Source organism: Platichthys flesus, chromosome 3 (assembly GCF_949316205.1).
Source record: "Platichthys flesus chromosome 3, fPlaFle2.1, whole genome shotgun sequence".
Taxonomy (NCBI): domain Eukaryota; kingdom Metazoa; phylum Chordata; class Actinopteri; order Pleuronectiformes; family Pleuronectidae; genus Platichthys; species Platichthys flesus.
The window spans coordinates 14,371,914-14,394,802 of record NC_084947.1 but is presented as its reverse complement, the minus strand read 5'-3'; the positions used below and the strand labels follow the sequence as shown (position 1 = coordinate 14,394,802).

The window sequence follows — 22,889 nt, the reverse complement described above, 5'->3', positions numbered from 1 at the left end:
GCTCCTCCTGGATGTGGTCTATGGAGCACGTCTGAAAGGTTTTTCACAAATATATTATGTCTACACAAGACGCCGCAAGACATTGAGTTGAGACATTGATTCTCAAGGGTGAGATTCAAATCATTGAGTTTACTTCACTTCATGTTGAGTATTTGTTTGAGATGTGCGAGCGCTGTGAGAACAGAAGTGAAATAACTTTGCTTTATTCAATGGCGCTGAACAGACAAAAACTCAGGTTTGTGGTTTAGTCTGATAGCGCAACCTGCTGGCGAAACCTCTCTTTACTCCTCGCACAGTTTACCTTTCTTTAAGAAGAACCAAAACTGTTATTGGTTCTTTACCTTTTGGGACATGCATCAAAGAAATCCTGTTAAAATCTTGCCACTACATCCCAGCAACACAAAGCAGAAGGACGAGCTACAGACTCTCTACTGCACCAAACTTGTGTGTCTTTGGAAACTGAGAGGAAACCTCAACATCTGGAGAAAACCTAAACAAACAAGAAGCCTTTATCTTTAATGCATCAGCACTTAAACACAAAACCACGCAGCGTTCCCAATACCTTTCCCAGTATGTCTTTACAAAAAAAAGTCCAAATGAAATGTTATTTTTATTTATAATATCCATATATTTTATTTGGTTTCTCTGGTGATTTAAAGCAGGAAAAAAAAAACAGTTTCATTTTCGTTTAAAGAAAAAAAAAATTCACAAGCATCCCAGACATTCACATTTTAAAATACAAAATAAAAAACTGTTATAAATATGATATTATGTGCACATTAAAGCTGGAATACACACAGAGATATTCACAGACAGACAAAACAACTTTTCTCTATTAAAAAATTCGTCTGAAGACACAAACAACCATCAACACAGACAAATAGTGTGTTAATGTTACAAAATAACATTATTGCAGCCGATGGGGCCCTCCATACTCTTCTGTCCACTGTTGGCATTAAAGATGTAAAAAGAAATCAATCGTATTGTTAGGACACTTCTTCAATGCATCTCATGTAGACAAGTCTGTGACTGTGGCTGGTCTCCTGTTGAACGTACAATGAAAAACATATGAAGCGCTCTGCTGGCGGGACGACAGCATCGTGTTTTACTCGTCAGTACAAACCAAGTCAGGAGGTCGTGAGCAGCTTGAAAATATAAATTACATGTATCTGTGCCTAAACAGCCGTTACGTTCAAGTCTTTTTTGAGTGTTTCACAAAATACATTCTCTCAATGGCTGATTGTCAGTCGACCACGAAAACAGAAACAAAAAGTGTGCAGAATAAAACAAAATGACCAGGAAAACTCTGAGCTACAGCACAGCAGCAACAGATGAGTGATTAAGAACAGTAAACATGCAGTAGCAACTTATCGTAGGTGATGCATTTGACATACACAAGCAGAAAATACAGGTTACTTGAGCCACACTTCCCTTCTTTCCATTTGAAACTGGTGATGGACATTGATTTCCATCCGTGGATAAAGGCTTTGTCGATGGGTTCGTAAAAAGTAATTGCAAGGAATCAAAAAGAAATATAAAATTCTCTGTATAAAATCTATCAATAAACATTTATCTTGACAAGACATCCATGACACACCGTGAAGGCTGCTAATGAAAGGTGGATACTCGGTATTTTGAAAGCTGCCGCCACAAAGAGGATCTCCAGCAGTTAACTGAGTAATTTGGTGAAATTTCCCCAGATCGCGGTGTATTATAAACCTGGAATCTGAAAAACTACCAATAGCAAAGCTGTAGAACCATGTTTCAGAACATGATGTGTGCCTCTGGATCTGAAGACAGACTCTTTATAAAGGCTTATTATTATATTTATGTGATACAAAACTCCACTAAGGGTCCTTGGCATGGAGGGTCCTCATGCCGATTCCTCATAGTTTTTCTGAGAAGTTACAGGTTGAGGGCAGCACAACAACATAATCAAGTCCTTTACATAACATAAGCGCTATAATTTCACAAAAGCGTTTTTTTTTTTTGTAGGAATAAGGAACACTTATGGTGATTTTAAATAGCACATTTGGTGTACAAAGGTATTAGACAACATTTATGGATGTATTATTTGATAAACTATGTCAAGAGAAAAAAACATCCACAGTTTAAAAAATAATGATGAGAATACTTTTTTGCTTTTCCAGTAGCCAGCTGAAAGTGTTAATTATCCACATTGTTGTGAAGCAGCGCGCCCTTGATAAGAAACATTGTCTTTCAACATCTCTTTCAAAAAAGGCACTTCAATAGATTCCATCGTCGGCGTAAAATTCCAACAAAACTGCAGATTTTCCTCTTGTTTTTTTTGATGAGTTTTGTCTCTCTTCTCTTTTCCTTTAGAGAATCCTTTTCCTCCTTTTACACACACGTCATCCGTGTGTTCTCTTCTCCAGGAGGCTGCGCCATCTTGCATGGCGATCACTGTCTCTTCAGCTAATGTTCAGTCCTCTCCCTCCTTCCCCGGTAGAGCTGATTGTGAAAGCCGAGGGCCTCATCCGGCCGTCTTCTGAAGTTGTTGACGCTGTAGAGACTGCTGTGTTGATGTCTTCTGTGAAAGGACCTCTGGTAGCTGGAGGCTGTCAGGGGGAAAAACAAGAGCTCTCAAGCAATGGTAATGTTGGAAAAGTCCTGCACAGTACAAGACACCCAGGACAATCTGGATCTATTGAGAGCAATACTTACGGTTATTGCAGGTGATTTTAGGGAGGTCCCATCGTCCATCCCCACGACAACGGATAGTCGGGACGTGCCTCTGAATAAAGCCTGTCCTGCACTGGTACCTCACCAGAGAGTTGATCTCATACCTCTCAAGCTTTTTGCCAAAGGTTCGTGCATTCTCCACCAGAGGGGGCTGATTACAGGCCACTGAGAAACACAAGTGAGGACAACCGTAAAGTGCGGGATTTTACAGTGAAAGGAGTCTCCTTTCTGATTGGTAAAGTTCTTTATAGAATGTGTTCATTCAGGAATGAAAGAGATGTTGTTACCTGTGCCCTTCTTGCATGTGTAGGTGAGGTGGTAGTTGCAAGGAACGTCGTTCCACTGGCCGTCCTCATGCCAGATCATCACTACGCAGTCCTCGCCCGAGGAGAAGAAGCTGTCGGGCTGGTTGGGCCTCCAGTTTTCATATTGCTGGAATAAGAGCAGAGTGCAAGAAGTTAAACATTCTGACGAGTTCTGGGAATCTTTACAGGTTCACAATTTTTGTCAACAAGATCCCCTTGTGTATTTCCCTTTGAATAATTTGACAAAGTCTATATTTTCTACACTTTGACTTAGTTCTGTGAAAGAAGAACACAGGAGAAATATCTTAGAAAAATATTACACGTGTTTTCAAAGAGTATTGTTACCATGTCAACACAGATGATCCATATATCATGATGTTTTTAATGGATAATCGTGGAAACTACTTTAAATTGACCATCTTGCCAGGATCACCATTTGAGAACCACTGCTTTAAAGGACCTTTTATTTTATCTTATTAAAGTCATCATAAAATCCAACTACTCTACACCTAACAAACATGTACATTTTGGCCTGAAAAGGTGCAAAATTATCTAGTACATGTTTTATTCTCAGTCTACTGATGTGATCGCAACAGTAGACAGCCTGGGCTACTGTGGCAGGGGTTTTCCATCAGTGTGATTTTATTTAATGGCCACAAGAGGGAGGAGCTGTGTCTTTCAGGAGCCAACATAAACTCAGCAACTATGACATCATTGTATTTCTAAGGGACCCATAAAGGGTCTGTATTATTAACAAAAGACAGAGAAACCAACAAATAAATATAATGGGCTATAAAACCATTCTTATATTGTATATTATATATATCAGTATGGATCTCTTCAGGTTTCTGAAACAAAATTCATTTCACACACTGATGTTACTTTATATACCTGGCATGATTGGTATTCACGTTACATGCATTTTAGATAATAAATGGCCTTGTGATAATAGACATACATAAGTATTACTTCATATCATCAAACACTCTACAGTACATACGTAGAACGTATTTCTGCGTGCAAAAAAATGCCAGACAAACAGATGCACATTTACCACACGTGTACAGTATACACACAGCTGTATTCCTGGAATTGATGCTACCTGTAGTCTTTCAGCGCATTCTAGGTTCAAACAGTTTCTTCAAAGCTGCCCCCCCCCCCTACCCGAACTCCTCCAATCATGGCCGAGGGCTCTGCTACCCTGTCATTATGCGTAACAAACACACACACGCTGACTTCCTGCACTGCTCACTTCAAGTTAACAAATAGGTGACCCATGAGCTGCACAGCAGGCACCATAATAATCAATCAAACTTTCATCACCCACAGAAACAACTTGGGTGTTTCCGGCCTCTATTGTTGTTAAAAGCAATTACTTCATGATTATGAAACTAAACCTCAGAATGAATTCTTATGCTATCAATATCACACACAATGTAGTCTTATTTATTATAGTCCAATCAACTGGTGGTGATCACCCACCCGGACCCCCTTGGATGCTTCCATGCAGTTTGTTTCTCTTTCTGAAGCTGAACACAGGTGCTGTCCATTTGTGTCCTCCTGCCTGATGGGTCTTCAGCCGGGTGTCAGCCTGCTGGCTGAGCCTCCTGATGTGTGTCGGGTCAAAGGGGGTCCATACCTGTCTACGCCTGCCAAACTCCCCTCGACACAGCATAGCTCACAACCCCATCACCCCTCAATCTCTCACCTGAGCAAGGATCTCCATAGGCGGTCTGAGCTTATCTTTTTACCCTGAGGCTGTCTCTATGCTTCACATGTCTCTAGTCCTGGAAGGATTATCTTTGAAGTGAGGACATCAGTCCGTACAACATGGGTGCAAATAGCAATTAGCTACTTCCCTGTCTTATGAGGAAGTCCTCGGCAGCTACAACAACTATACCAATCACACCCTTGTGTGTTGTTGTATAAATACGACAATCGTGAACAGTTCTTTCTCCCGGGCATACTCTTCTACATCAGAATGTCGTCTTCTTTGTTGCGGCTCACAGTGACTACAAGGATTCAGCGGCACCTTACATCATGTTCCATATCAGATTTATTGGCACAGCAGTCACCCAGCAGTTTGCATGAGAGGAGACTAGAGTGCGTCATGAGAAAACCAACACAGGCCTCAAAAAGAACGACTCTCCTAAGACGCCTGTATCTGTCATCAGCATCATTCCAAATATTTACTCTGTCTCTGTGCCATGTTTGTTGAGACAAAAATATGTGAGAAAGCAACCTATCTTACCATGGGCCGGCCGTCAGTCCAGCGGAAGTCGCTGTCAAACATCTTATCATTCAGGCCAATCCACTGGTAGTCCTGTCCAAGACCTGCCAGACAGAGTAGAGTGAGACACAGCAGATTACGGTTCCCTGTTGCCATATGTCCTTTTTAGGAGGAAACAGGAGATTTCCAACGTCTAAATCATTCCCCCGCTTTAACAGTTCACTGCGTATCCACCAATGAGTATTTGATGTGACTTTGCTAAAGAACTATATTGTTATTTCAATCCTGTCATATGTAGTTTTATAAAATAGTTACTGTGATCTTTAACTTACGGTTGACATACTGTTGCTCCTCGTGGGACATGATGCTGGTGAGATGAGCCCCGTGCATGCGGCACTCTCTCTCTGCTGTGTCCCAGTTTCTCCTCTGGGGGAAGTACTTGTAGCAGTGGCCCTGAAACTTGTGCCAGCCATATTCACAGATTTCTGTATCTGATGGACGAGAAAGCGAGAGAGAATGAGACATGAAAAGCATTAACATATTTAAAGGACAATAAGCTTTTAGCTGTTTCTTTCATTATGCATCTATTTACCTCAACTATTTAATATTAAACCTCATTATCTCATTTACTGCCTCTACAGTACTTTTAACACCAGATCATATAGACCCCTAAACCCTGCTGTTAAGTCGGACTACTGTGTCTGATCAAGATGAAACAATCCCTGACTGATTAGTTTCTATAGTCTCTGACACCGGCACTATAATACAGTGGAAGCAATACAAGAAGGAAACCTACTAAGTACCAATTAAAACCTAAAGGTATGATTATTATGCTTCAGTAGACAATTCTTCTCAGATTATACTCATACATGCAAAATCTGATTAGTATTTCAAATTAAAATGCACGTAGCCTGAGCCATGGAGGTGTAAACAGGTCGTGTTTAAGTCAAGCCCTAAAGTCCTTTCTCATCCACACTTAACTGTCATTTTCACCCATTTGATAGTGGCTGTGGGACCTAACTTTAATAACTTTATAAATAACTTGTGTGAAAATACTGTTTTCCCTCCCTCCCCTCTTTGATCCTTGATCAGAAAACAGATAGAAACAGAGGTTGAATCTGTCTTTGAGTTGTTCCTCTTCAAGTTACTTTTTCTCCTTTTGCGTTGCCAAAGTTTCTAAGAAGGCAGCTGGGTCTGCGTACACAGAATGGGTGTGAGTCACTGATGAGGGATCCTGACAACATTTAGGGTGTAGACACTGAGAAATCAGCCAAGGCAGATGATGCCCTGAGCTCCACCCACTTGGGATGAAAGTAGGGTGCAACTCCAAAACTAAGGTTAAATTATACGGGTATGGGAACTTCCCAATAATTTCTTCCACTGTATACCGTTAATGGCTGATGTACAGTAGAGTAGTCAGTAAATACTCAGGAACTCATGTGATTTCTAATCTGTTTATCTTATAGTGGATGGAAATGTCAAGAGTGCTCGGGAAATTCAAATATTAGCAAACATTACAGACCTCTAGGAAACACTAAATAGAGACAGTAAAAACGGAAAATGCTAAGACTTGGCTGTAAATAGCAGAACTTAATTGTATATGTGATATATATTCCCTTTCTATCTTATTTTCCAGGAAATAGGGTGATTTCAATGATTACACTGTGTTCATATATCTTGTATAAAACTACTTTAAGCTCTATATACCAAATGTAGACGAATGGTTAGAACCTTTTACAACACTTATGTAATAAAAAGCTCTTATTTTTCAAAGAAAGAACATTCAAATAATTTATAAGAATCCAACAAATTAATCACAAACATACCCTCTTCACAATGCAGCCCGGAGTAGCTTGGGAGGCACACACACGAAAAGGAAGCCAGACAGTCTATACATGTGCCTCCGTTGAGGCAAGGATTCGATTGGCACTCATCAATATCTGGAAAAGAACCACATGCAATGAAAAATCAGACATAGGCAAAACAACTGTGTGTCCCTAAGACAGTAAAATCAATATTTTATTGCTTCTTGGGAGAAATTTTAATACAGCGTGAGGTATTCTTGATGCATATGTCCTACCTGTCTCACAGCGATCACCACTGTAACCAGGAGGACAGCTACACGTGTAGAGGCTTCCAATGTTGTGGCAAGATCCTCCATTCAGACAAATATCCTTTGTACATGAGTGAATTCCTGTTAAGAGATTTAAAGAGGCAAAATAAAAGTTTTATTAAAAAAAAAAAAAACATTTCGAGCTGATGCATTTATCTGTATTTGAATGAAAGCCATTTTGAAAAAAACTTACCTGGGATCTCAACAGTCTCGCCGACAACAGTGTGTCCAAAATCGAGTCTTGCATCTGGCTCGGCGGTTGATTCTTCCTGTTTTAGAGGCTCTTTCGAAGAGGTCTCATTAACATTCCCAGAATCCACCTTTGATACAGTAGTAGCATTTACCTTGAATACAGTCTGGATTTTATCTGGGGACAGAGACTGTTCCTCTATACTGTCAACCTTTGGTTTATTTGTAGTCTCTAGTAACCCTTCAGACGCACTGTCAGGTTTGCCGGAGACATTTTCAGTCACATTGCTGAGGACGGATGGTGATTTAGTTATGGCGGATAGAAGGCTACCATCCATCGTGATGGTGCTTTCTGTGGTGATGTTTTCTTCTGAGCTGCTGCTGCTTTCTGAACTCTCAGAACTAGAGTATGATGCTGCACTGATAGGTCCTGTTGCAGATGGCAAGACAGTGATAGCTGCTGCTACTATAGAGGATTGAGTTGCCTTTTCTCTTGAGCTACTTTCAGTACTGCTCCCTGAGTCAACAAGTGTACTCTCAGGTAGTTGAGAAACAGACGGTGGTTTAGTAATGAACGTTGCTACTTCTTCTGTTGTTGCAGTTTTATTGTGTTGTGGAACAGATTCAACAAAGTTGGGGTCTTCTACATCATAATCTGGGTCTGGGTAAACATAATCTGGAGTAGGTGCTACTTGGACATCAGGTTTTTGAGATGGTTCTGTCTTTGCATCAATTGAGACCTGTTCAGGAGTGGGTTCAACTGTTCCTTTTTCATCTTCAGCCACTGAGGAAGTTGTTTCACGACTTTCAAAAATAGGGTGCGTGGTGGTCAGTGACAAATCCACGGAGGAAAGATCAGTGCTAGGTCGGTGTGTCAGTGTGATCTCTGACTTGACTTGTTCAAATGAATCCTGAAGAGTTGTTAGGTGCTGTACAGGGGAAACTGTTGTAGCAAAGTGGACCATAACATCAGGCTGTGATGGTGTTGATGCTGAAAGGACATTTGAAGTAGGTTCAATTAAGATGTGTTCAGCGGAGATTGTGGCAGCGAGTACTTCAGTGTCTGGACTTGTAGATATTTCAGCAACATGTGTAACATCAGTCGGTAGAGGTTTTGTTGTTAGGTCTGAATCTCGTGTCTTCTCATGTTCAGGACCTGTTGATACCGACATCTCTGATGTTAAATTACTGGTGGTACTGTCTATCTTGGTAGTAGCAGACAGGAATGACACAGTTGGAGTGACAGAATCAGAATCAAAGCTACCGGGGGTCTTGTCACCTGAACCATCTTCTGGTGAAAGGATAATTTTCGTTTCTGTTGATGCAGAGCTCTCCTCACTCTCTGATGACGTCTTTTCATTACTTGAGTCAGCAGTTGTTTCCTTAATGACTGGTTGGGGAGAGGCAGTCTGTTCCCTGTCTCCTGTCACCATTTTTGGTGATACTGATGATGTCAATTCAGAGACCGTTTTATCGGTAACATCTGATATGGATGCCACTAATGGAGATTCCGTGCTGAAAAGTGAAGAGGTAGTTTGGGATAGTGTCTTTTTTGTTTGCTTTGATATTGAAACAGTTGAACTTGCTGATATTTCTTCTTCTGGTTTTGCAGATTCGTCTGTTGCAGTTTCCGGAGTCATGGATTCAATCCCAGAAGGTACTGTCCCTGTAGAAAGTAATATTTCATTTGTAGACGGAGAAGTTGTAACAGAATAAGTAGATGTTTCCTTGACTTCGGTGACTTTATCTGAGCTCCCTTCAGCATCAGTTGGAACTTCTTCAGCTACAGGTGCTTGGCTTGGTGGTTCAGCTGACTTAACTTCCAGTGATGTGGCTGTAGTTCCAGTCTGGAGAGTTCCATCACTAGATTCAAAGAGCTGGCTAGACTGCTGAGTGGGTAATAATGGGCTGCTTGTGGTCAGCTCAGTTTCCCCAGAGGATTTGTCGGTGTGGGGAAGATGAATGAATGCGACCTCAGACCTTGCCTGTTCGAAGGACACCTCGGGTGTTGTTGTATCTGGATCTGGGACAAAGGTGGTGACAAACCGAATCATCACATCAGGCTCTGAAGTGCTCTGTAAAGAAGAAACTGTGGATGTAGAAACTGATTCATTTGTATGCACAGAGGTGATGTGATCTCTTGTGCTTTCTTCATTTCCTGGGGTTGATCTTACTCCATCGATTGGTTTCTCTGTGCTGATCATAGGGAATATTGGGGTGCCGACCATTTTTTCACCCTCAGATGTCATTGCCTTAGGTGAAGCAGTCGTGGCATCTAAAATCTTTACCCCGGAGCTCACCAAATCTGCCCCCTCTGTTGTGAGCACTGATGTATCAGTGCTGTGGGGAGGAGGTAATGTTGCTGTGGATAGCATTTGGCCCATTCGTATTGTACTGTGCAGAGCAACATCTGAGACAGAAGTGACGGATGTTTTTTCTGTGCTGTAAAGGGATGAGGAACTACTTGCTGTCGGCTCTGCAACCTCTCCTGTCTCTGTTCCAGGTGAAGTTGGAGAGATTTGTTCTGCCTTAACTGTTGTTATAATACCATCACCTGAAATCTCCTCATCCACATCAGAGGCAACAGTTGCTCTCTCAGTGCTGAACAGGGAGGACACAGTTGATGTCACTAGTGTTTTAGATGTTGTCCATTCAGTCGCAGCAGAGCCTTCCTCAGAATCATCACTACTTGAAGATGTATCATCAGCTGCTTTACTGGTTGTTTTGACAGCACCAGGTTTGGTGGAGACTGGTGTGTGTGGCATGACAGTCACTGAAGATACAGTGGCTTGTGTTGGAATGGCTGAGCTTAAAGATTCAACAGTCATATTGGTACTCATGGCTGTTATTGTTAAGGGTGATGTGGGCACAGTCTGTGGTTTTTGATCTGTGCTGACCATATACTCCTCACTGGATGCTGGAGTGACGCTGATGTCTGTTGAATCAGGTAAAGTTTGAAAGGGCAAAGATGAGGATGTGGCAATCTCTGTTATAGAATCTGTGACAGTATCAGCATTGTCCTCCCTTGATATATCTTCTTCCAACAGCTCTGTAACTGGTTTGGTGTGAGTCTCAATGGGGAAAACAGTTTGTGGTGTCGTTAAATCATGTGTTTCTTCAGGGCTTGTGAACACAGTGGTAGCTGGGGTAGCAGGTAGTGATAAAGTGAGTGTCTCATTGGGCGATGTCTCCATAGCAGAAACATGTTCCGTGGATGTTGGCTTTGAAGTCGACTGTGAGTATTCAAAAGATGTTGAATCTAATGACAAACCAGTGGCTGAGGTTGCATGTAGTGTAACTGGTGAAGAGGTAAAGAAAGTGGCACCATCAGTCCCTGAACCCTCCGTTTCTACTGTTACCTCCAGGGTTTGTGTCATTGTAACTGCTGTGACACCTCCAGCTTCCTCTGTCTGGATGGTTGGGTAGGCTGAGGAGGAGGGTACAATGGAGATTGTATCTACATCAATGATAGTGTCATCTGTGATGAGCTCAGGAGTGGGGGTGTCTTCCTTCATACTGTCTGTCACTGTAGAGAGCAGCTCATCTTCATTTGTTATATCCTCTGTGAATATGATGGTTGTGCTGGTTGATGGTTTAGACACATGCAAGACCATCGTAGGTGTTTGCTCAGTGAAGTCAGTCTGGGGTTGGCTGCTACTGGGCGTGATGATCACCACCTGTTGGTCTGTAATGTTCTGATACATAATAGAGGGAATTGGGGAAGACACCGCTGTGGGTCCATCTTGCTCCTGTTCACTGCTGGATCTTACTGTGGGGGAGTCAACTGTGGTATGATCACTAACTAAGACTCCAATTGTGTGAGGGGATATAGTTGTATAGGAAGATGCAGGAGGCTCTGTTGCTTGAGAAGTGTGGGAGGTATCCGTCGTGATTTTGGCCTCCTGTGAGGAAACCTGTACATCAGAGGTTGGTGTGACTGAAACAAAGGTTTCAGTTTCACCTGTTGCTTCTCCAAACGTGATGCTCTCAATCCCTGATGGCTTTACTGTGAACACCTCAGTGGTTTTGTCACCAGAAGACCCCTCTTCTGTCTCAGGAAAATCTGGAGTTTGTTTTGATTCATCAGTTGTAGAGGGAGACGTTTCGGCTGACTGGGCAGGTCTGATAGTAAATGCTGTTGTAATATTCCGATTCTCAATGCTGTAGAGAGAAGTTATTGTTGTAGGTTTCTCTGTGCTAAACAGGGAAGAGGATGTTCTAGTTGTACTATCAGGAGACTCTGTGTTATAAACAGCTGAAGATGATATTGAAGATGTCTCAGAGAACATATCAGTTGAACTGCTCTGGACAGTTGAAGTTGGCTTTTCCGTGCTGTAAAGAGAAGAGGCTGTAGTGCCATTAAGTGTTTGTGTAATAGCATCATCCCCGGATGTATTTTTTGTTTGGTCGCTTGAGCTCTCCTCTGTGACAGCAACAGCACTAGAGGACACTGAAATTCCCTTTGTAGCTGGTACTGTAATTGGAATGTGTGGAGTTTGGGTCGATGACATGATTTCTTCAGTAAGCTGTGTGCTGGAGGGATTTGAGGGTTCAGCACCTGATATGTCCGATGTGCTCTCAGGTTCTTCTGTTTCAGTCTCGTCTGTGGCCCATGTAAATTCAACCTGGGGTTTTAAAGTAGTCTTAGGGGATGGTGGTTCTTCACCAGACCCATCTGCACTGAACTCCAAATCGCCCCCCCCAGAAGAACCACTAGAATCCTCACTATCAATGTAGATAGACATTCCGTTTGAGGGAAGCGTAGTGATGCTGGGGATTGCTAATGGCTGAGAAGTTTCAAGTGTATAGGGACTTGTTGTGACAGTACTGAATGTGGTTGTTGCATAGGTTTGTGGCACAGATGGTTGCCCAGCCGCTGTTGGTGTTTCTAGATGAGTTTTATCTGTGGTTACAGATGTTTCGTCGCCAGAGCTCTCTACTTCAGTAAACTCACCAAGTGGCAGTTTGCTTTGTGATTCACTGGAGTCAGTAGGGGTCACAGACACAGAGATCGCAGTTACTGCAGCTGTAATGGGCATTTCATTTGTGTCAGTGCTCTTTGTTGTTTGAACATGATTAACAGGAGTAACACCAAATTCACCTGAGGCCTCTTTGTCATTGAATAATGACTCTGAGTCTGTGCCAGAAGCAGTGCTGGAAGGTTTGACAGTTGTTTTCACAAAGCTAGGTAAAGATTCAACTAGAGTGAAGTCTTCGTTGTAGTCCACTTCTTCACTGAGGGGTACTGAGAAAATATCAGTTGGGGACTCTGTGCCAAGAACAAAAGTTGTGTCAGATTGAACTGTGGTAGAAATATCCAGGGATTTAGTTAAGTCTGGTGTATGTTTATCAGTGATTAAAAGGGAAGCAGCATCAACAGTGACCTTCTCTTTGGTGATAACGTCGGTCTCTCGTCTTTCAGGTGACAATGATGATGGAATCTCTGTGCTGTACAATGAGGACACAGACAGGCTTTCTGCATTACTTGTTGAAATATTACCTTGTGTAACTGGCAATACTGATGATCTTTCTGTGCTGAACATTGATGAAGCTGTAACACCTGCTGTGTATTTGGTAGACATATCAATTGTCTGTTCACCTGAACCCTCTTCGTCAGTTGTTGGGAAAGTAGAACTTTTCTCAGGTGTTACTGATTCCTGCTCTGCCTGACTTGTGGTAACAGTCTCCTGTGCTTCAGTTGACTGTGATGTTGGTTTGTCAGTACTGTAGAGTGATGATACTCTGGTAACAGCAGCTGATGAAGTTTCACTTGTTTCAAATGCAGGTGATGCAGTGACTGATGGTGATTTTGTAGTCAACAGTGAAGGGACAGTAGATGCAGTGAAGACTGACTCCTCAGTGAACTCAGTAGTGTCGTCTCCAGAACTCTCTGTAGATGTTGTAACGAGGATTGTTGATGTTTCTAGACTTTCTTGCATTCCAGGTGCTGTTGGGGCCACAGTGCTGAATAAAGATGAAACTGCAGCTTTGACAACAGGGGTTAAAAAGAAAATGTCTGGAGTCAGATCTCCTGAACCCTCTTCATCTATTGTGGTGGCGACAGAAAATGTCTCTGTTGGACTTGATGACTTTTCAGTCTGAACTGTGACAGCACTGTGATGCACCTCAATTGCCAAAGCAGTTGGTTTCTCTGTGCTGAACATCAATGAATCTGTTGGAGCTGCAGTGTTTTCACTTGATATATCAGTTGTCTGTTCTCCTGAACTCTCTACTTCAGTAGTTGGGGAAGTAGAAATGTTATCAATTGTGACTGAATCCTCCTCTTCCTGACTAGTGCCGACAGTTACAGTTATTGAGCTTGTTGATGATCCATCAGAAACTTGAGAAACTGAGGATTCCGTTGTTAATGTTGACATTTTAGTCTTATCAATCCCAATACTCTCTAATGTTCCAGGTGCTGTTGGGGCCACAGTGCTAAATAAAGATGAAACTGCAGCTTTGACAACAGGGGTTGAAGCAAACATGTCTGGAGTTCGATCCCCTGAACCTTCTTCAGTTGTTGGGAAAACAGAACTTTTCTCAGTTGTTACTGATTCCTGCTCTGCCTGACTTGTGGTAACACTCTCCTGTGTTTCAGGCAGCTGTAATGTTGGTTTGTCAGTGCTGTAGAGTGATGACACTCTGGTAACAGTAGCTGTCGAAGTTTCACTTGTTTCAAATGCCCATGATGCAGTGACTGATGGTGAATGTGTTGTCAACAGTGAAGGGACAGTAGATGCAGTGAAGACTGACTCCTCAGTGAACTCAGTAGTGTCGTCTCCAGAACTCTCTGTAGAAGTTGTAATGAGGAATGTTGATGTTTCTAGACTTTCTTGCGTTCCAGGTGCTGTTGGGGCCACAGAGCTGAATAAAGAAGATGATGTGCCATTGACAACAGAGGTCGAAGAGAACATGTCTGGAGTCCCATCTCCTGAACCCTCTTCATCTATTGCGGTGGCGACAGAAAATGTCTCTGTTGGACTTGATGACATTTCAGTCTGAACTGTGACAGCACTGTAATGTACCTCAATTGCCAAAGCAGTTGGTTTCTCTGTGCTGAACATCGATGAAGCTGTTGGAGCTGCAGTGTGTTCACTAGATATATCAGTTGTCTGTTCTCCTGAACTTTCTTCTTCTGTTGTTGGGAAAGTGGAAATGTTCTGAGGTGTGACGGAATCCTCCTCTTCCTGACTTGTGCCGACAGTTACAGTTATTGAGCTTGTTGATGATCCATCAGAAACTGGAGAAACTGAGGATTCTGGTGTTAATGTTGACATTTTAGTCTTATCAGTCCCAATACTCTCTAGTGTTCCAGGTGCTGTTGGGGCCACAGTGCTAAATAAAGATGAAACTGCAGCTTTGACAACAGGGGTTGAAGCGAACATGTCTGGAGTTCGATCTCCTGAACCTTCTTCTTCAGTTGTTGGGAAAACAGAATTTTTCTCAGTTGTTACTGATTCCTGCTCTGCCTGACTTGTGGTAACAGTCTCCTGTTTTTCAGGCGACTGTGATGTTGGTCTGTCAGTACTGTAGAGTGATGACACTCTGGTAACAGTAGCTGATGCATTTTCACTTGTTTCAAATGCCTGTGATGCAGTGACTGATGATGATTCTGTTGTCAACAGTGAAGGGATAGTAGATGCAGTGAAGACTGACTCCTCAGTGAACTCAGTAGTGTCGTCTCCAGAACTCTCTGTAGATGCTGTAATGAGGATTGTTGATGATTCATATTTCATGGTTGATTCAATAATAGAAGGAAGGGACTGCACTGTCTTAATGTCACTGCTAATACCGTCATCCTCAATGCCTGGAACAGCAGATGATGTAAAAGAGGTCAAACTTGGAGTGACTGTTGTTGAGCTTGTTAGTGACTCTTTAGAAACTGGAGAAACTGATGATTCTGTTGTAAGTGATAGCATTGTTGTCTTCTCTGTTTCAAGACTGTCTTTGGTTGCAGGTGATAATGCTGTTGGTGCAACAATGCTGAATAAAAATGAAGATGTGTCTGTGACAACAGAGGTTGAAGTAAACATGTCTGGAGTTCGATCACCTGAGCCCTCTTCATCCACTTCAGGGGATATCTCTGTCGGATGTGATGACTTTTCAATCTGAACTGTAACAGCACTGTATTGTACCTCAATTGCCAAAGCAGTTGGTTTCTCTGTGCTGTACATTGACAAAGCTGTCGGAGCTGCAGTGTGTTCACTGGATATATCAGTTGTATGTTCTCCTGAACTCTCTTCTTCAGTTGTTGGGGTAGTAGAAATTTTCTCAGGTGTGACGGAATCCTCCTCTCCCTGACTAGTGCTGACAGTTATAGTTATTGAGCTTGTTGATGATCCATCAGAAACTGGAGAAACTGAAGATTCTGGTGTTAATGTTGACATTTTAGTATCATCAGTCCCAATACTCTCTTGCATTCCAAGTGCTGTTGGGGCCACAGTGCTGAATAAAGATGAAACTGCAGCTTTGACAACAGGGGTTGAAGTGAACATGTCTGGAGTTCGATCTCCTGAACCCTCTTCGTCAGTTGTTGGGAAAGTAGAACTTTTCTCAGGTGTTACTGATTCCTGCTCTGCCTGACTTGTGGTAACAGTCTCCTGTGCTTCAGTTGACTGTGATGTTGGTTTGTCAGTACTGTAGAGTGATGATACTCTGGTAACAGCAGCTGATGAAGTTTCACTTGTTTCAAATGCAGGTGATGCAGTGACTGATGGTGATTCTGTTGTCAACAGTGAAGGGACATTAGATGCAGTGAAGACTGACTCCTCAGTGAACTCAGTAGTGTCATCTCCAGAACTCTCTGTAGATGTTGTAATGAGGATTGTTGATGTTTCTAGAATTTCTTGCATTCCAGGTGGTGTTGGGGCCACAGTGCTGAATAAAGATGATGATGTACCATTGACAACAGAGGTTGAAGAGAACATGTCTGGAGTTCGATCTCCTGAACCCTCTTCATCTATTGCGGTGGCGACAGAAAATGTCTTTGTTGGACTTGATAACTTTTCAGTCTGAACTGTGACAGCACTGTAATGTACCTCAATTAACAAAGCAGTTGGTTTCTCTGTGCTGAACATCGACGAAGCAGTCGGAGCTGCAGTGTGTTCACTGGATAAATCAGTTGTCTGTTCTCCTGAATTCTCTTCTTCAGTTGTTGGGGAAGTAGACATTTTCTCAGTTGTGAGTGAATCCTCCTCTCCCTGACTAGTGCCGACAGTTACAGTTATTGAACTTGTTGATGATCCATCAGAAACCGGAGAAACTGAGGATTCAGGTGTTAATGTTGATATTTTAGTCATATCGGTCCCAATACTGTCTTGTGTTCCAGGTGCTGTTGGGGCCACAGTGCTGAATAAAGATGAAACTGCAGCTTTGACAACAGGGGTTGAAGCGAACATGTCTGGAGTTCGATCTCCTGAACCTTCTTCTTCATTTGTTGGGAGAACATAACTTTTCTCAGGTGTTACTGACTCCTGCTCTGCCTGAATTGTGGTAACTGTCTCTTGTGTTTCAGGCAACTGTGATGTTGGTTTGTCACTACTGTAGAGTGATGACACTCTGGTAACAGTAGCTGTAGAAGTTTCACTTGTTTCAAATGCCCGTGATCCAGTGACTGATGGTGATTCTGTTGTCAAAAGTGAAGGGACAGTAGATGCAGTGAAGACTGACTCCTCAGTGAACTCAGTAGTGTCGTCTCCAGAACTCTCTGTAGATGTTGTAATGAGGATTGTTGATGTTTCAAGACTTTCTTGTGTTCCAGGTGCTGTTGGGGCCACAGTGCTGAATAAAGATGAAACTGCAGCTTTGACAACAGGGGTTGAAGCGAACATGTCTGGAGTTAGACCTCCTGAACCTTCTTCTTCAGTTGTTGGGAAAACAGAACTTTTCTCAGGTGTTACTGACTCCTGTTCTGCCTGACTTGTGGTAACTGTCTCTTGTGTTTCAGGCGACTGTGATGTTGGTTTGTCAGTACTGTAGAGTGATGACACTCTGGTAACAGTAGCTGTCGAAGTTTCACTTGTTTCAAATGCCTGTGATGCAGTGACTGATGGTGATTCTGTAGTCAACAGTGAAGGGACAGTAGATGCAGTGAAGACTGACTCCTCAGTGAACTCAGTAGTGTCGTCTCCAGAACTCTGTGTAGATGTTGTAATGAGGATTGTTGATGTTTCTAGACTTTCTTGCGTTCCAGGTGCTGTTGGGGCCACAGTGCTGAATAAAGATGATGTACCATTGACAACAGAGGTTGAAGAGAACATGTCTGGAGTTCGATCTCCTGAACCCTCTTCATCTATTGGGGTGGCAACAGAAAATGTCTCTGTTGGACTTGATGACTTTTCAGTCTGAACTGTGACAGCACTGTAATGTACCTCAATTAACAAAGCAGTTGGTTTCTCTGTGCTGAACATCGACGAAGCAGTCGGAGCTGCAGTGTGTTCACTGGATAAATCAGTTGTCTGTTCTCCTGAATTCTCTTCTTCAGTTGTTGGGGAAGTAGACATTTTCTCAGTTGTGAGTGAATCCTCCTCTCCCTGACTAGTGCCGACAGTTACAGTTATTGAACTTGTTGATGATCCATCAGAAACCGGAGAAACTGAGGATTCAGGTGTTAATGTTGATATTTTAGTCATATCGGTCCCAATACTGTCTTGTGTTCCAGGTGCTGTTGGGGCCACAGTGCTGAATAAAGATGAAACTGCAGCTTTGACAACAGGGGTTGAAGCGAACATGTCTGGAGTTCGATCTCCTGAACCTTCTTCTTCATTTGTTGGGAGAACATAACTTTTCTCAGGTGTTACTGACTCCTGCTCTGCCTGAATTGTGGTAACTGTCTCTTGTGTTTCAGGCAACTGTGATGTTGGTTTGTCACTACTGTAGAGTGATGACACTCTGGTAACAGTAGCTGTAGAAGTTTCACTTGTTTCAAATGCCCGTGATCCAGTGACTGATGGTGATTCTGTTGTCAAAAGTGAAGGGACAGTAGATGCAGTGAAGACTGACTCCTCAGTGAACTCAGTAGTGTCGTCTCCAGAACTCTCTGTAGATGTTGTAATGAGGATTGTTGATGTTTCAAGACTTTCTTGTGTTCCAGGTGCTGTTGGGGCCACAGTGCTGAATAAAGATGAAACTGCAGCTTTGACAACAGGGGTTGAAGCGAACATGTCTGGAGTTAGACCTCCTGAACCTTCTTCTTCAGTTGTTGGGAAAACAGAACTTTTCTCAGGTGTTACTGACTCCTGTTCTGCCTGACTTGTGGTAACTGTCTCTTGTGTTTCAGGCGACTGTGATGTTGGTTTGTCAGTACTGTAGAGTGATGACACTCTGGTAACAGTAGCTGTCGAAGTTTCACTTGTTTCAAATGCCTGTGATGCAGTGACTGATGGTGATTCTGTAGTCAACAGTGAAGGGACAGTAGATGCAGTGAAGACTGACTCCTCAGTGAACTCAGTAGTGTCGTCTCCAGAACTCTGTGTAGATGTTGTAATGAGGATTGTTGATGTTTCTAGACTTTCTTGCGTTCCAGGTGCTGTTGGGGCCACAGTGCTGATTAAAGATGATGTACCATTGACAACAGAGGTTGAAGAGAACATGTCTGGAGTTCGATCTCCTGAACCCTCTTCATCTATTGCGGTGGCGACAGAAAATGTCTTTGTTGGACTTGATAACTTTTCAGTCTGAACTGTGACAGCACTGTCATGTACCTCAATTAACAAAGCAGTTGGTTTCTCTGTGCTGAACATCGACGAAGCAGTCGGAGCTGCAGTTGGTTCATTTGATACATCGGTAGTCTGTTCTCCTGAACTCTCTTCTTCAGTTGTTGGGGAAGTAGACATTTTCTCAGTTGTGAGTGAATCCTCCTCTCCCTGACTAGTGCCGACAGTTACAGTTATTGAACTTGTTGATGATCCATCAGAAACTGGAGAAACTGAGGATTCAGGTGTTAATGTTGACATTTTAGTCATATCGGTCCCAATACTGTCTTGTGTTCCAGGTGCTGTTGGGGCCACAGTGCTGAATAAAGATGAAACTGCAGCTTTGACAACAGGGGTTGAAGCGAACATGTCTGGAGTTCGATCTCCTGAACCTTCTTCTTCATTTGTTGGGAGAACATAACTTTTCTCAGGTGTTACTGACTCCTGCTCTGCCTGAATTGTGGTAACTGTCTCTTGTGTTTCAGGCGACTGTGATGTTGGTTTGTCACTACTGTAGAGTGATGACACTCTGGTAACAGTAGCTGTCGAAGTTTCACTTGTTTCAAATGCCCGTGATGCAGTGACTGATGGTGATTCTGTCGTCAACAGTGAAGGGACAGTAGATGCAGTGAAGAGTGACTCCTCATTGAACTCAGTAGTGTCGTCTCCAGAACTCTCTGTAGATGTTGTAATGAGGATTGTTGATGTTTTAAGACTTTCTTGTGTTCCACTCGCTGTTGGGGCCACAGTGCTGAATAAAGATGAAACTGCAGCTTTGACAACAGGGGTTGAAGCGAACATGTCTGGAGTTCGACCTCCTGAACCTTCTTCTTCAGTTGTTGGGAAAACAGAACTTTTCTCAGTTGTTACTGATTTCTGGTCTGTCTGAATTGTGGTAACAGTCTCCTGTGTTTCAGGCGACTGTGATGTTGGTTTGTCAGTACTGTAGAGTGATGACACTCTGGTAACAGTAGCTGTCGAAGTTTCACTTGTTTCAAATGCCCGTAATCCAGTGACTGATGGCGATTCTGTTGCCAAAAGTGAAGGGACAGTAGATGCAGTGAAGACTGACTCCTCAGTGAACTCAGTAGTGTCGTTTCCAGAACTCTCTGTAGATGTTGTAATGAGGATTGTTGATGTTTCAAGACTTTCTTGTGTTCCAGGTGCTGTTGGGGCCACAGTGCTGAATAAAGATGAAACTGCAGCTTTGACAACAGGGGTTGAAGCAAACATGTCTGGAGTTCGAGCTCCTGAACCTTCTTCGTCAGTTGTTGGGAAAACAGAACTTTTCTCAGTTGTTACTGACTCCTGCTCTGCCTGACTTGTGGTAACTGTCTCTTGTGTGTCAGGCGACTGTGATGTTGGTTTGTCAGTACTGTAGAGTGATGACACTCTGGTAACAGTAGCTGTCGAAGTTTTACTTGTTTCAAATGCCCGTGATCCAGTGACTGATGGTGATTCTGTTGTCAAACGTGAAGGGACAGTAGATGCAGTGAAGACTGACTCCTCAGTGAACTCAGTAGTGTCGTCTCCAGAACTCTCTGTAGATGTTGTAATGAGGATTGTTGATGTTTCAAGACTTTCTTGTGTTCCAGATGCTGTTGGGGCCACAGTGCTGAATAAAGATGAAACTGCAGCTTTGACAACAGGGGTTGAAGCAAACATGTCTGGAGTTCGACCTCCTGAACCTTCTTCTTCAGTTGTTGGGAAAACAGAACTTTTCTCAGTTGTTACTGACTCCTGCTCTGCCTGACTTGTGGTAACTGTCTCTTGTGTGTCAGGCAACTGTGATGTTGGTTTGTCAGTACTGTAGAGTGATGACACTCTGGTAACAGTAGCTGTCAAAGTTTTACTTGTTTCAAATGCCCGTGATCCAGTGACTGATGGTGATTCTGTCGTCAACAGTGAAGGGACAGTAGATGCAGTGAAGACTGACTCCTCAGTGAACTCAGTAGTGTCGTCTCCAGAACTCTCTGTAGATGTTGTAATGAGGATTGTTGATGTTTCAAGACTTTCTTGTGTTCCAGGTGCTGTTGGGGCCACAGAGCTGAATAAAGATGATGATGTACCATTGACAACAGAGGTTGAAGAGAACACGTCAGGAGTCCGATCTCCTGAACCCTCTTCATCTATTGCGGTGGCGACAGAAAATGTCTCTGTTGGACTTGATGCCTTTTCAGTCTGAACTGTGACAGCACTGGAATGTACCTCAATTGCCAAAGCAGTTGGTTTCTCTGTGCTGAACATCGGTGAAGCTGTTGGAGCTGCAGTGTGTTCACTGGATAAATCAGTTGTCTGTTCTCCTGAATTCTCTTCTTCAGTTGTTGGGGAAGTAGACATTTTCTCAGTTGTGAGTGAATCCTCCTCTCCCTGACTACTGCCGACAGTTACAGTTATTGAGCTTGTTGATGATCCATCAGAAACTGGAGAAACTGAGGATTCGGGTGTTAATGTTGACATTTTAATCGTATCAGACCCAATACTCTCTTGTGTTCCAGGTGCTGTTGGGGCCACAGTGCTGATTAAAGATGAAACTGCAGCTTTGACAACAGGGGTTGAAGCGAACATGTCTGGAGTTCGATCTCCTGAACCTTCTTCTTCACTTGTTGGGAAAACAGAACTTTTCTCAGGTGTTACCGATTCCTGCTCTGCCTGACTTGTGGTAACTGTCTCTTGTGTTTCAGGCGACTGTGATGTTGGTATGTCAGTACTGTAGAGTGATGACACTCTGGTAACAGTAGCTGATGCATTTTCACTTGTTTCAAATGCCCATGATGCAGTGACTGATGGTGATTCTGTTGTCAACAGTGAAGGGACAGTAGATGCAGTGAAGACTGACTCCTCAGTGAACTCAGTAGTGACGTCTCCAGAACTCTCTGTAGATGTTGTAATGAGGATTGTTGATGTTTCTAGACTTTCTTCCTTTCCAGGTGCTCTTTGGGCCACAGTGCTGAATAAAGATGATGATGTACCATTGACAATAGAGGTTGAAGAGAACATGTCTGGAGTTCGATCTCCTGAACCCTCTTCATCTATTGGGGTGGCAACAGAAAATGTCTCTGTTGGACTTGATGACTTTTCAGTCTGAACTGTGACAGCACTGGAATGTACCTCAATTGCCAAAGCAGTTGGTTTCTCTGTGCTAAACATCGATGAAGCTGTTGGAGCTGCAGTGTGTTCACTGGATAAATCAGTTGTCTGTTCTCCTGAATTCTCTTCTTCAGTTGTTGGGGAAGTAGACATTTTCTCAGTTGTGAGTGAATCCTCCTCTCCCTGACTACTGCCGACAGTTACAGTTATTGAGCTTGTTAATGATCCATCAGAAACTGGAGAAACTGAGGATTCGGGTGTTAATGTTGACATTTTAATCGTATCAGTCCCAATACTCTCTTGTGTTCCACTCGCTGTTGGGGCCACAGTGCTGATTAAAGATGAAACTGCACTTTTGACAACTGGGGTTGAAGCAAACATGTCTGGAGTTCGACCTCCTGAACCTTCTTCAGTTGTTGGGAAAACAGAACTTTTCTCAGTTGTTACTGACTCTTGCTCTGCCTGACTTGTGGTAACTGTCTCTTGTGTGTCAGGCGACTGTGATGTTGGGTTGTCAGTACTGTAGAGTGATGACACTCTGGTAACAGTAGCTGTCGAAGTTTCAC

General features: G+C 42.9%; 1 protein-coding gene across 1 annotated transcript in view; it reads right to left on the bottom strand.

Annotated features, from left to right (window-relative positions):
* Nucleotides 1–628: 628 nt before the first annotated feature.
* LOC133933823 (versican core protein-like) overlaps nt 629–22,889 on the bottom strand; it is a 41,117-nt gene continuing 18,856 nt past the window's right edge. Inside the window, exons 6-12 of the mRNA XM_062381060.1 lie at nt 7,319–7,432; nt 7,065–7,178; nt 5,571–5,729; nt 5,260–5,342; nt 2,991–3,135; nt 2,686–2,868; nt 629–2,579 (exon numbers count right to left, since the gene is read on the bottom strand). Of these exons, the coding sequence (XP_062237044.1) occupies nt 2,437–2,579; nt 2,686–2,868; nt 2,991–3,135; nt 5,260–5,342; nt 5,571–5,729; nt 7,065–7,178; nt 7,319–7,432 (941 nt within the window). The 3' untranslated portion in view covers nt 629–2,436. The remainder of the gene's footprint in view (nt 2,580–2,685; nt 2,869–2,990; nt 3,136–5,259; nt 5,343–5,570; nt 5,730–7,064; nt 7,179–7,318; nt 7,433–22,889) is intronic.